At 34.0% G+C, this 12,045-nt stretch overlaps 1 protein-coding gene across 2 annotated transcripts; it reads right to left on the reverse strand.

Annotated features, from left to right (window-relative positions):
• Positions 1-1,201: 1,201 nt before the first annotated feature.
• Positions 1,202-10,456, reverse strand: LOC100165285 (zinc finger protein 608). Of its 2 annotated transcripts, XM_016802918.2 has the most exons (7): positions 9,961-10,456; positions 6,654-7,237; positions 6,065-6,570; positions 5,593-5,719; positions 5,385-5,472; positions 2,557-5,292; positions 1,202-1,596 (listed from the first exon to the last, which is right to left on the reverse strand). In XM_016802918.2, the coding sequence occupies exons 2-7, from the start codon at positions 7,186-7,188 to the stop codon at positions 1,557-1,559; spliced, it is 4,032 nt and encodes a 1,343-aa protein (XP_016658407.1). In that variant the 5' UTR covers positions 7,189-7,237; positions 9,961-10,456; the 3' UTR covers positions 1,202-1,556. The 2 variants fall into 2 exon arrangements, with proteins under 2 accessions (XP_016658407.1, XP_008181156.1); XM_008182934.3 differs by having other exon boundaries at positions 1,512-5,292.
• Between the last annotated feature and the right edge of the window lie 1,589 nt (positions 10,457-12,045).

Consider the following 12,045-nt stretch of genomic DNA (forward strand, 5'->3'; position numbering starts at 1 on the left):
CAGTTGTTGTTCTGGCGATAGGCGGTGTGACGGTAATAAGAATCAACTACAACCGAATCATTATCTTATTTTTGGGGTTACCATTCCTCACCTTCGTGGGACTATTGCACGTGCATTGTTGTTACTAATTCAAATTACTTTGATAAATTTGTTCATAATTTGTATACTAACACAATAGGTGTCTGCTATCATTCTCTTTATTAACCTACATATTATAATTCAAAGCATATTATTTGCGGCAAATTGATTGTGTCAAATTCACCCACCGATATTCAGCGTGTAAACAAATTTAGCTCTAAAACAAGCGATACAAATTTTGGAAGTTTTTTAAATGTTATGGTTATTGCAACTTATTTGATTGCATTCAATAAATATTTTACGTATTGTAAGTTGAGGATTAGGGTCTAAGGCTTAAAAAAGTGTATCAAATGTTTAATTTAAAAAAAATGATATTTTAGGTAATCTTACATTCAAATGTACTTTGGTATATTATTATGTATTAATAAAATAAATAATATATATATTTAAACAAGGAAAATTATTTTTATAATTTGATCTATCTAATTGAACATTTGTTTTTAAAAATGTATTGAGAATTTTTAATTTTGAAGAATTCCTAATTCCTATGGTAATGCAAACAGTGATAGACAAATAAAAACACAATTATACATTTTAAGCATAATTTTTGAATATTTTGAATTCCATTGAATCTTTTCAAATTGAGATTATGACGTTCTGAAGACAATTTGAAGAACTATAACTTTACATTTTAGAGGCAAATTATTATTAGTTTTTAAATAAGGAAAAATATTAAATTTTTATGTTTTGATAATATATGATAAGTGATAACTATAAATTTAAAAAAAACCGAATTTGAACATGAATAAATAAGGACATGTTTTAAATTCCAATAACTAATAAGTAATTACAGTCAATAAATATAACTTTTATAGATTTATGATAACATAATTTAGGTAAATACTAAACAAAATAATTTAAGTCATTTCTAATATCAATTTTTTTACTTTTTCAATGTGCAGTCTTTTATCATCAACAGACAAAAAAACAACATTGTTGTAGTCTTTAATAATAAGTAATTAAAAAAAAATATACTAGTTAGGTTTCTATATATTAAGTGTACAATAATAATAATATAAATTTATTCACCTAATAATCAAAAAATACTAAAATATATTTTCCAACTATAGTACAAAAAATCCCACATAAAATATTTACATTTAATATATGTAGTCATAATAAATAAAATATCATCATTAATAAAGATTGCCTAGATAAAGCCTAGCGTATTCACAGTGTGATTTTTCTTCACATATTATTTATGTACAATTAGGCAATTTATGTAATATATGAAATATATTATGTACCTTTTTTTAAATAATTAAAATTAATATAAAACTATTACAAATTAAATGAATACATATTTGACAATTGTACATATTTACATAAAAATTTACAAAAAAAAAAAAATTTGTATGTTGTCTAAGAATGTGTACACCTAAAGACTTTAAAACCAAATCTTTCGCCTCGATTCGAAATCACAGCCTTTGAATTAAGTGAAACAAATTTATTGGAAAACTGCTGAAAAAAATCCAATTTTAAGGTAGAAGAAATTAATAAAATACAATTTAAATATACCAATCAAATAATATTAATTATTTTATTCCCTAAAGCTAATTAGACATATAATGACCACTCCAAAATTATACGAAGAACCCGTCAGTTTTTAATTTTAATTAAAATATTACAAAAATAATAATAATTAGTTATAAAAATAAAAATAATAATATTTATAATAGTATAAAATAATAATAATAGTAATAAAATCAAATATATGATTAGCCAATGGAACTAAGGAAAACCTTTATTAGCTTTGATCAGACTTGTCCATACAAAAACATATTTTATATGAATTGTGTAGATTGTAATGTATGGAATAACTACTAACAAATATTGTGGTAGTATTTATTTTTTTACCATATTTTAATTGATAGAGCAAAAATATTTAGTTTTGTGTCAAATATGAATTTATAGAATGACGCTACTGTTTAATGGCATTCATGTATCTAAAGATAACCTTAAACCTATAAGGAAGCTCACATCATAATAATATGCTTGATTATTATATCAACAGCAATTAACAATTATTGCTAATTGTTATTAGATGCTTCTACCTAATGCAAAACATTTTTTTTTTTTTTTTTAACACTGGGTAGTCTGGCCAATAAAGCCATAGACTTAATAAATTAGGCAAAGGTAATTTAAACAGTAGCTATAAAATAGAAAAAAATTCTTAAATAAGATCATAACTTAAGATAGTTAAGCAATATCTTAATAAGAATTAAAATAAGAGTGTATTAATTGAGTCAATTTATGTCCCACAATAAATTCCAATACAATAAAAAAATATGTTTATTGATGAACAGTAATGTTGGGACATCAATTACACACAATTATTATAAAGGCTTGCCCGTGTAAGGCGCTGGATATAGTGGATATCCAAGACCTACATGTGTATGATGATGTGTATGTACATGCCTTTGAGGAGGTGGTGAACGGCAGTCTTTTGGATCACCAGTTGACCCCGATTTACCAGAAGATTGGGTAGATGAAGGAGGACCAGTAGACGTAGTTCGTTCAGTGGCAGATGGTACTATGCCCGTTGACGTTAAAGATGGAGATTGCCTTGTTCCTGGTGACGGAGCTGGCGTTAGGCCCGGTTGTGCATTCGGTTTTGGTGTAGGCGACTTAATGGCACGTTCTTGTAATTCATGTATCTTATGTGAAGAGTAATATTGACTAGCATGATGTTGTAGGAGATCAAGAGCCGCCTTAGGCCCAGATGGTGGTTGGGAAGGAGTTGACGACTGTGTAGAAACAGCTGGTCGTGAGAGATCTTCAGGTGCATGATACCGTTGCATTTGAGCATGTAGCTGAGGATGTAAATAAGGGGGTGGTGGCGTATTTCCATAAGGTCCAGGCACCAACATAGGATTCATTGCACTCCTGTACATGGGATCAAATGCCAAAGCGCCAGCAAAATGGGGTGACTGCATAAAACCCGGATGTATATATGCATATGAAGACGTAGGTGGTGGAGGTGGTCCTTGTGTTTCCATTGTAGGTTTAACTCCTTCTGACATATGAGAAGAACTTTTACACATTTTATCATCTTTCTTGTCTTCATGTTTTTCTTTATGCTTGTGTATTGAGTTAGTGCCCATAGAATGCTTAGTTGGTGTACTTTGTGTATTTGATTTTGTATGTGAATGATCACCAGAACCATGATCCTTCCGTCTCTGATCTGGATATACATAATAACGTCTTACATCATCTTGCTGCTGTTGTTGTTGTTGCTGCTGCTGCTGTTGTTGCTGTTGCTGTTGTTGTTGTTGTTGTTGTTGTTGTTGTTGTTGTTGTTGTTGTTGTTGTTGTTGTTGTTGTTGTTGTTGTTGCTGCTGCTGCTGCTGCTGCTGCTGCTGCTGTCGTGAAAACATATAAGCTGAATTCATTTGTGACTTCATTTCTATGCTTTCTTTCATAATTTGATGATTTTCGTTTTGATGGGAAGGTTTTTCTTTGGGTATTATTTGTTCAGTTTTTATTTTATTCGGCTGAGGAACACTCAAAGTACCAGGCATTGAAGGTTGATGATTTTTATCATCAGGCTTCATTTCTTTATCTTGTACCATAGACATGGGATATCCTGCTCCAATATTATAAGGATAATTTTGAACATAGGAATCATAATTAAAATATTGTTGCAAAAGCTTTTGTTGCTGATATTCAGCCGCTTGATTTGATTGTAAATCTTTCTTATTATCTTTATCTCCAGTTGAAGACGACATTTTTAAATCTTGTGAATGTTGGTTAATTTTTTCACCTTCTTTAATTTGTTTAGATGTGTCATTCGGTTGAACAGAGGAAATCAAATAAGGTGGTTGACCATAATATGCCGGGTACATATGGTTATATGGTTGGATAGGATGAGGAGAATGTGCTGTGTTTGGTTCTGACTTTTTATCAGTAGTAGACAATTTTTGTTTATTCATACTATCATTCATCTCAACTTCGAGAATTGGTGCAGTATCATCTGAGATATCAGAATATGCAGGACTTTGTACATCATCGCGGCTACAGTTAGAGCTATCAAATTGTGGTTGATCAATGGAAAATGGTCTGGGACTGCTAGCTGGTGATTTACGGTTTTTCTTTTTATGAGATGTTGTTGCAACTTTATTTTTAATATCTTTATTGACTTTCATATTATCTTCAGCGGGCATTAAAGCAGATGCTGGCTTTACTTTGAATTGTGGTACTTTTTGAACTTGTGGCTGATTTAGTGCTAAAGGTTGAATTTGTGGAGGTGTAGGTAACTGTTGTGATGCTGGACTTTGTACATGTAAAATTGGTGGTTGGGGTTGTGGTGACTGAGAAGTAGGAGCAATTGCTTGTAAAGGAGTTGCTGGCTGTAGCAGTGGTGGTGGAGTAGGAGCTGGCTGAACAACAGGAACTGATAGAACTGTTTTAGGCGCTGTCAGTGTAGGGGTAACAACATTAGTCTCTTCATTTCCAGAGAGGCCAAACCGTAAAACACTAGGTTTTGTAACTAAAAGAGGAGGAGACTGTATTGGAGCTGGAGGATCCACTTCAGTTACTGGAGGAGTTGTGGAAAGTTGTGGTTGTTCAATTGGTTGACTAATGACAATAGGCTGATCTTCTTTTAGATTATCTTGAATACCAGAATTACTCACAGAAACAGGACTAGTATCATCTTCATTTTCAGAAGTACTTGCACCACCAGATTCTTTAGTGTCAGCATCTTCATCGTCCAAAGCAGCACCATGTGCATGAGATTGATGATATCTTAATCCATTTGCATTTTTATACTTTTTAGAACAATTTGGTTCAGGGCAATCTAACATAGTAGGTGACATAGGTGGTGGACTTGCTGGTTCTGCTTTTATTTTCTTCCCTGAAGCTTCATCTTCAGAACCAGGAGGCTTCTTCCTCTTATTAGAGCTGTTAGAATCTGAACGTGGTGGTACAAATGAAGACGGTGTGGGTGATGATGTACCTCTCCTACTTGAATTATTACTGCTATTACATTTATTTGTACCATTACTTCGAAGTTTACTATGAACTGAAGATCTGGTTTCAGTAAAATTTACCAAATCATTACTGGGGCTAGCGGTTAAACTAGCACGGCCCCTTTTTCCACGTCCTTTTTGAGGTAAACGGCATTCCGGTTCTCCAGCAGATGCTTCAGAAAACCTAAAATAAATTATAATAAACATTTAGTATTATTAGTTTAACAAAGATAAAAAGTATGATCAAAATAAGAAAATTATAAATTTTTTAATTACCTAGGTGGAGCCCAATCATGTCTAGTACAGTCTAATAATGTGCCTATATAAGTTTTTCCTCTCCATGTTACATTAACAACAAGCACACCTATAATTATTAATTAATGAAACATATTTATGCATATTTTATTTTAGAATAGGAACTAAAAGAAAATAAGTGTCTATAGAAAAAACTATTAATGTACATTTCTTTTATTTTTCTATTTACCTTCAATTTCGTTCCATACAATTCCCTCTAAATTAACATGTGTTCCAGGTTCACATGGCCCAAAACAATCTGGTTCTGTAACAGTTCCAACACTGATGCTAGTACCAACACAGGCATCAGCTGTTTCCTGAAAATGTATAACAAGTAATATATATTATAAAATGTTAAAATAAAATTATAACTTAATTAAAATATATAAATTTGTCTGTTTGAATATCAAACAATATTTTTTTTGTTAACTTAGACAAATATAAATTGTTGAATAAAATAAAAATTTGTGAAATATTATAGTTAATGTTGATCGGGATAAAATTAGTTGAACTTACAATTTTAATTATTTAACTATTTTTGTACATTGATAACTATGGTTAGCAAATTTATAAATATTTTTCCTACACGAATACTCAAGATAAAAAAATTTATAATATATAAGTTTATATATATAATATAAATATTATATATATTTATATACCTTTTGCTCTGTTAGGGAAGCAGAAGTTGAACTATTAGCAGTCTTTACTTTGTTGGTTGGGGGTGGTGAGGTAGATTGCAGAGGTTTTGATAAGGTAGATAATGCCGCAGAAGACTTTGTAGTAGTTTGGGTATTTTCCATTGGAACTACTGGGGGTGATATAATTTGTTCCGGACCATTGGCCACACTTGAAGAAGTTGAAGTCCCTGCTTCTCCAACCGGTGGTCCAGGACCGGGTACATTAGGTGACTGTGTATTGCTTGATAAAGCTGGGAAAGTGCTGGTTCTAGGAGCTGATTGACTAACAGGACCTCGACCATTAAGTTCAGAAGACAAACTAGAATTTACTTTATGACACTTATCACCACTTGTAGATGAACTATGTTGTTTGTCTTTTGTTTTATCTCTTCGATGACTGCTAGATCCACGTTTTACTGAACTTACAGTGGAAGTAGTACTGGTTGTAGGAGTAGTACAATTAGTACTAGATGTACTGGAATGTTTACCTTAACAAAAATATAATTCCATATTGTATTTATTATTCTTCAACTAATTAAAAATAATTAAGTTAAAAAATATATAGGTATACCAGTTTGTTTGGATTCGGCAGAAGATCCAGATGAATCGTTTGAAGAGGCACTGCCACTTGACTGAGATTGGGTGGAAGCTAAAGATCCATTTTGTTCGCCGGGCTTGACGATTTCATGTTTAGCTTCAAAGCTCTTAGTCCCCGTTTTTGTTCGTTTGATTTTCATTTTTAATCCTTTATCAACAGTAGCTGAATGCTCAACAGTAGCTTTATTGCTGCCAGCTGTAGTGGCCGTGGGTGCAGTGGCAGCTGCTCCTGACATGGCTCCACTACCAGCCGTTAAACCGACTGTTGTAGCCGCACTATTGGTAACACCAAGGGCTTCACTAGTTGCAGTTGTAGATGTTGATCCTGTTTTTTCAATATCTGCGTCTAAGTCGATAATTAAATCGCCTATACCAATATCCCATTCATTGTCATCATACTCAAAATTTGCATTACTGCTGGTATTGTTGTTGTTGCCATTGCCACTTCCAACACTATCTGTGGACGCCGCCACCGCCCCACCCAGCTCTTCTCTCATTGGGGCCGCCATCCGTGCCCAGGACCGCGAGCCCCGACCACTAACACCATTTTATCCTTTCCTAAAATCATAACATTAAAATTAGACAACCTGAGAATATATTACATTTGATTATCTTTATTTATTTCAACAATACAAATTAGGTTTAAGAGATTTCCGTTTAAGAGATCTCCCCTAAATATACAAAATAAACAATATCTTCTTACATAAGTAGATGATCGATTATTGTTATTAAATATTATGTATGTATTAGAAATACTAAGAGTATTAAGAGTTATTAATAAGTTCAATTTCTACAGGAATATAATCACAGATAAAGAACCTATGGTAGCCGGTAGGGATAAATTATGTTTTGCTGGCACACAACCCCCCCCCCCCCCAAAAAAAAAAAAAATATCTGAGTTTAAGTATAGTTTAATAGGTTAGAGAAAAATTAAGATATAGTTACATTAAGGCATATCCAATCATTTGAATCTAGGTCTGCAAGTTGTAACTATTATCTCCTTAAACCTATTTCAAAAAATGAATAGCTACCTACCTATATGATGTAGGAATACAAAGCAATAGTAGGTACATTCTATAAAGTATACTAAAAGTCAAAATATATTGTTTTTAAAAATTGAATACCTAGAATTAATATTAAAAAATTCAAATACCTTATTAAAATAGCAAAATCATTTTAAATAATAAAAAAATATAATCATGAACTAATTTCAAGTTAATTATTAATTATTAGCATATTATGCCTAAATAGGTAAGTTTATAACTTGTAATATACAGGATGTTTCAAAATGATTCATCCGATTTACATTACATCCTAACCTGAATCGGATGAATCATTTTGAAACACCCTGTATAACTAGCTACTACCTACCATTGAGTATAGTCTTATAGAAAATAGATATACATCAATACCCATTTGTACAAAATGTTTATAATTTTTTTCTTGTGTAACCGGGACATGGGGGTGGGTGATCAGATTGAATTTAGCCATACCTGTAGTAGAGATCCCTATGACCTACCTACTTAATTGATTAAGGTACTCAATACATTTTTTTAAAACTTATTTATGTCAATGATAAGTTATTGCTAGGTCCATTATTATTTTACAATAAACATTTAACAATTTAAAAAATAAATATTAATATATAATTTAATAGGTATTGAAGTATTGTTATTTTGTATTAATATTCAAATAAAGGTAGGTACACATATTATATGTAGAGAACACTCAATTTTTTATACAGATATGAATCTACTCATAATAGTTTGTATTATAAAGTTTTGGTTAGGTAATAGCAAGGGTAATAGGTAACTTATTTTTTTTTTGGAAAATGTCCAACTTAAGACCTAGTATTTTATTTTAATAATAAATAGTTGGTGTTAAATATTTTATTAAAATATTACAATAACAAAAATTGTTTGTCAAATAATAATAATAATGATAACTTGAACTATCTCTCATTTTTTATTTTAAATCTTTATTCGCAACAATAATGATGTTAAGTCAAAATGACTTAGAAAAAAAAAGCCTATTTTAATAGGTATATTATTCATAACAGGTTCATATTTTAAAAATACAATATTCACTGAATAGTGCATAATATGAGTGTTGAAAATGTTTAATGTTCCTATCAATGAGTAATTAGGTAGAAACCCTGTCTTAATTCCTGATTCGGATCAATATGATTTTTCCCAACTGCCAAGAAATTAAGTGTTCCCTAAATCAAGTTCCACTGATATTATGTTATTGTATTTTTACTAGTTATTAGTAAATAAAATAGTTGAAATTTTCAGTAAGAAAGTGAATATCCATTAATTTTAAACCATTTTAATGACTTCATACCAACATATTAATATGCTACCTAATAATAATACATAATATTGTGCATAAAATGTAAGAAATAAAAAAACAATCAAATTAAAAATCGCCATTAAATACCCAACGTTCGAGAACCTAGCCCTGGTTCAGGCAGAATTATTTTTTTTATTGGAAGTACCTAGATATTCTTAAAATACACCTGGTACTTAAGAAATGTCATAATACAAATACTAGTTAAGTACTTGACTGAATTGTATTTGAATCAAAATTAAAAGTACCTACCAAATACACAACATTTTTAAGTTATAGAAAGAACAAATTAGTTTTCAAATGAATTTAATCACTTCATATTGTTATATGTACCTATGAAAGTCTTGTTATTTAGCTATAGTCTTTTCTTTAATCACTTCTAATCCACCTACCACCTAATTAATATTCAATTCATAAAAAACTATTTTGTTCACTGATCGTAATACACATTCCACAATCAGTGCCAGGCAGAAAATGTCACAGTGCCGAATGGAAACCAGACCATAGCCAAACCCTAGAGGTACTTCACCTATAATATACCTAGGTAGATAGTTCTGATATTTCAAATTTTTTCAAATATCTGATACAACTGTCCGGGGAGACATTTCAATAAACCACGGCTGGGTAGGGAAAACATACTCCACAATCTACACAGTAGACACTGGGGAATTTAAACCAGTATCCAAACAGGATTGGACGGCTAGCCATCCAACCAAGGGGGAAGACGAACCCGGGGTCCCCCTCATGGTGGTTTGTCACCGTGGCCGGCGGCTGCGGCGGGAGGCACGCAAAAAGTTCCGTGACAGTACATGGTGGCCGCCGTCGTCGGATCGGCCACGGATGGCCGAAAGTGCATCTAAGCCGTGTGCGCGCGCCGCGGCCGTCGGCCACACGCGCGCACACGACACGCGCAACCACGGTGTAGTACTCACTAAAAGTTATGTAATCCCGACGTAGAGGATTGCGCTTCCGGTGTGGTACATCAAGATCGTGTCGGCGCCCGAGTAGGATTCGCGAGGTGTCGCTCTCGTTGAGCTTAGCGACCGGGTGAACTGTCGTCGACGGGCAAACAAAATGGCTGATACGCTGCTCAATCGGACGACGGCCGTGAAACCGCTGAGCGGCCGCGGGACATTTTACGCGCACTGTCTGTCGGGCCACACGGTGGCGGCGGTCGTCGTCGGTGCGGTGCGGTGGTTACGCGACACTCGCGGCTCGGACCGGAACAACAGAGACGGACGGCGGAACAAATGCGGTCGGTTAATCGAACGTCGCCAACATACGCCCGGCCTGACGAGAAAAAATAAACGATAGCTGCTGCTAAACGGTAAACAACACCCTTCGGTGATATGTTTTTTTTTTTATTTCACATTTTCCAGTCCGTACACCTTGGACGTGCTTTGGACACGTTCTTTGTTTGTATTAACGCCAGTTCGCTGTTACACCGGTAGAGCGCGCGCGATGCGCCGAACGAGTTCGTTCCCCGCGTGTTTCGACGGGTTAAACGTGGTGAGCGGTACGCGGGGTTTAGAGGCCTACGGTGCGGTGTCGGCGGGCGGTCGCGTTCGGGTCGTCGAGCGTGTTCGTCGGTGGATGGATGTGGAGGGGGCGCTCGTCATTCCGTGTCGTCGTCGTCAGCCCACCCGCCGGCCAAAGTGGTCACGGTCCGCGAACACCCGCCGGCCTAGTATGAATACACGACGACGGTGTCGGCGTGTCGCGTATAATATGATATAGATACACATAACAACAACAATAATAGCAACAACAACATTTATAGTAGTAGTATTAGAAGTAGTAGTCTGTAGTAGTAGTAGTAGTAGTAGTAGTGGTGGTGGTAGTAGACAGTTGTAGTAGGTAGTAGTAGTAATGTGGTAGTAATAATATTACGCGGGATAATATTTCGGTATTGTAGCCGTATGCCCGTATTATACATTTATACCTCGTAATAGGTATGCAATCAACAATTATTTTTCTCACGAGTATAACCGACAACACGTTATACGTACAATCCAACGTCATAATATTTACAATAGATAATCATATCAATTTGATATTATCAAATAATTTTATGACATAAAACTGAGACAATATTAATTGATGTACATACTTGTTGTATGAATATAATAATCATTTAAATCGTCGGGCCTTATATTGTTTTGCGAACGGAAAAAATAAAAAACAATGCTTATTATTATAGCTTTACATAAATTGGTTGACGGTTTCGTGATAGTATTATACCTTGAACTTATTTTATAAAAAAGAATACTACTAGTTACTACCACATTATGGTAGTATGTATAATCTAATATCTATATGACATTACTTCATGGCTCATCTGGGGTACTGCCAAGAACTAATATGCGCAGTGCCGTGCTAACTCTCATTGGTGCCCCAGGGAAATAATATTTGGCACCCCTAATAAACATACATATTTAAACATTTGCCGCCCTTTAAAATGTTACAAGTTTGGCCGCCCTAGGGCACTTGCCCCTTTTGCCACCCCCTTAGCACGACTCTGAATATGCGGTATAAGTGTATAATATAACCATTCAAGATTTCGACATAATATCTGTCTTTGCGTTACACGAGCTTATAGTTTCATTATTTTTTGTCGAACAGATGACGCCGCAAACCGGGGCTCCTTATAGGTTGTTTCAAGCGAATCCCCAAAATCTGCTAATCAATGAAACTGCTACACTTTTTTATACAAACGCTTCCATGCGAAACTTCTATTGAATTCTGAATTCTGATCAGCTTTTTTGCCATTGTGAGCTTCATACATTTATTATACCTGTAATACCTGTTCGTCCTATTCTATACGCTGTATGTCTGTATACTGTATAGTCTTTAGTAAAGACTCTTTACTCTATGCTTTATACAGACATACAGTATACACACTCCTCGGAAACCCACCAGACGCAGTGGCGTGCCCAGGAATTTTAAATAGGAGGGGGGGGCACCATTTTTTTTTTTAAATAAACAAAAGAAAGCGGATAAGTGGAAGTCGCTCTGCT

Source organism: Acyrthosiphon pisum, chromosome A1 (assembly GCF_005508785.2).
Source record: "Acyrthosiphon pisum isolate AL4f chromosome A1, pea_aphid_22Mar2018_4r6ur, whole genome shotgun sequence".
NCBI classification, from domain to species: Eukaryota; Metazoa; Arthropoda; class Insecta; order Hemiptera; family Aphididae; genus Acyrthosiphon; species Acyrthosiphon pisum.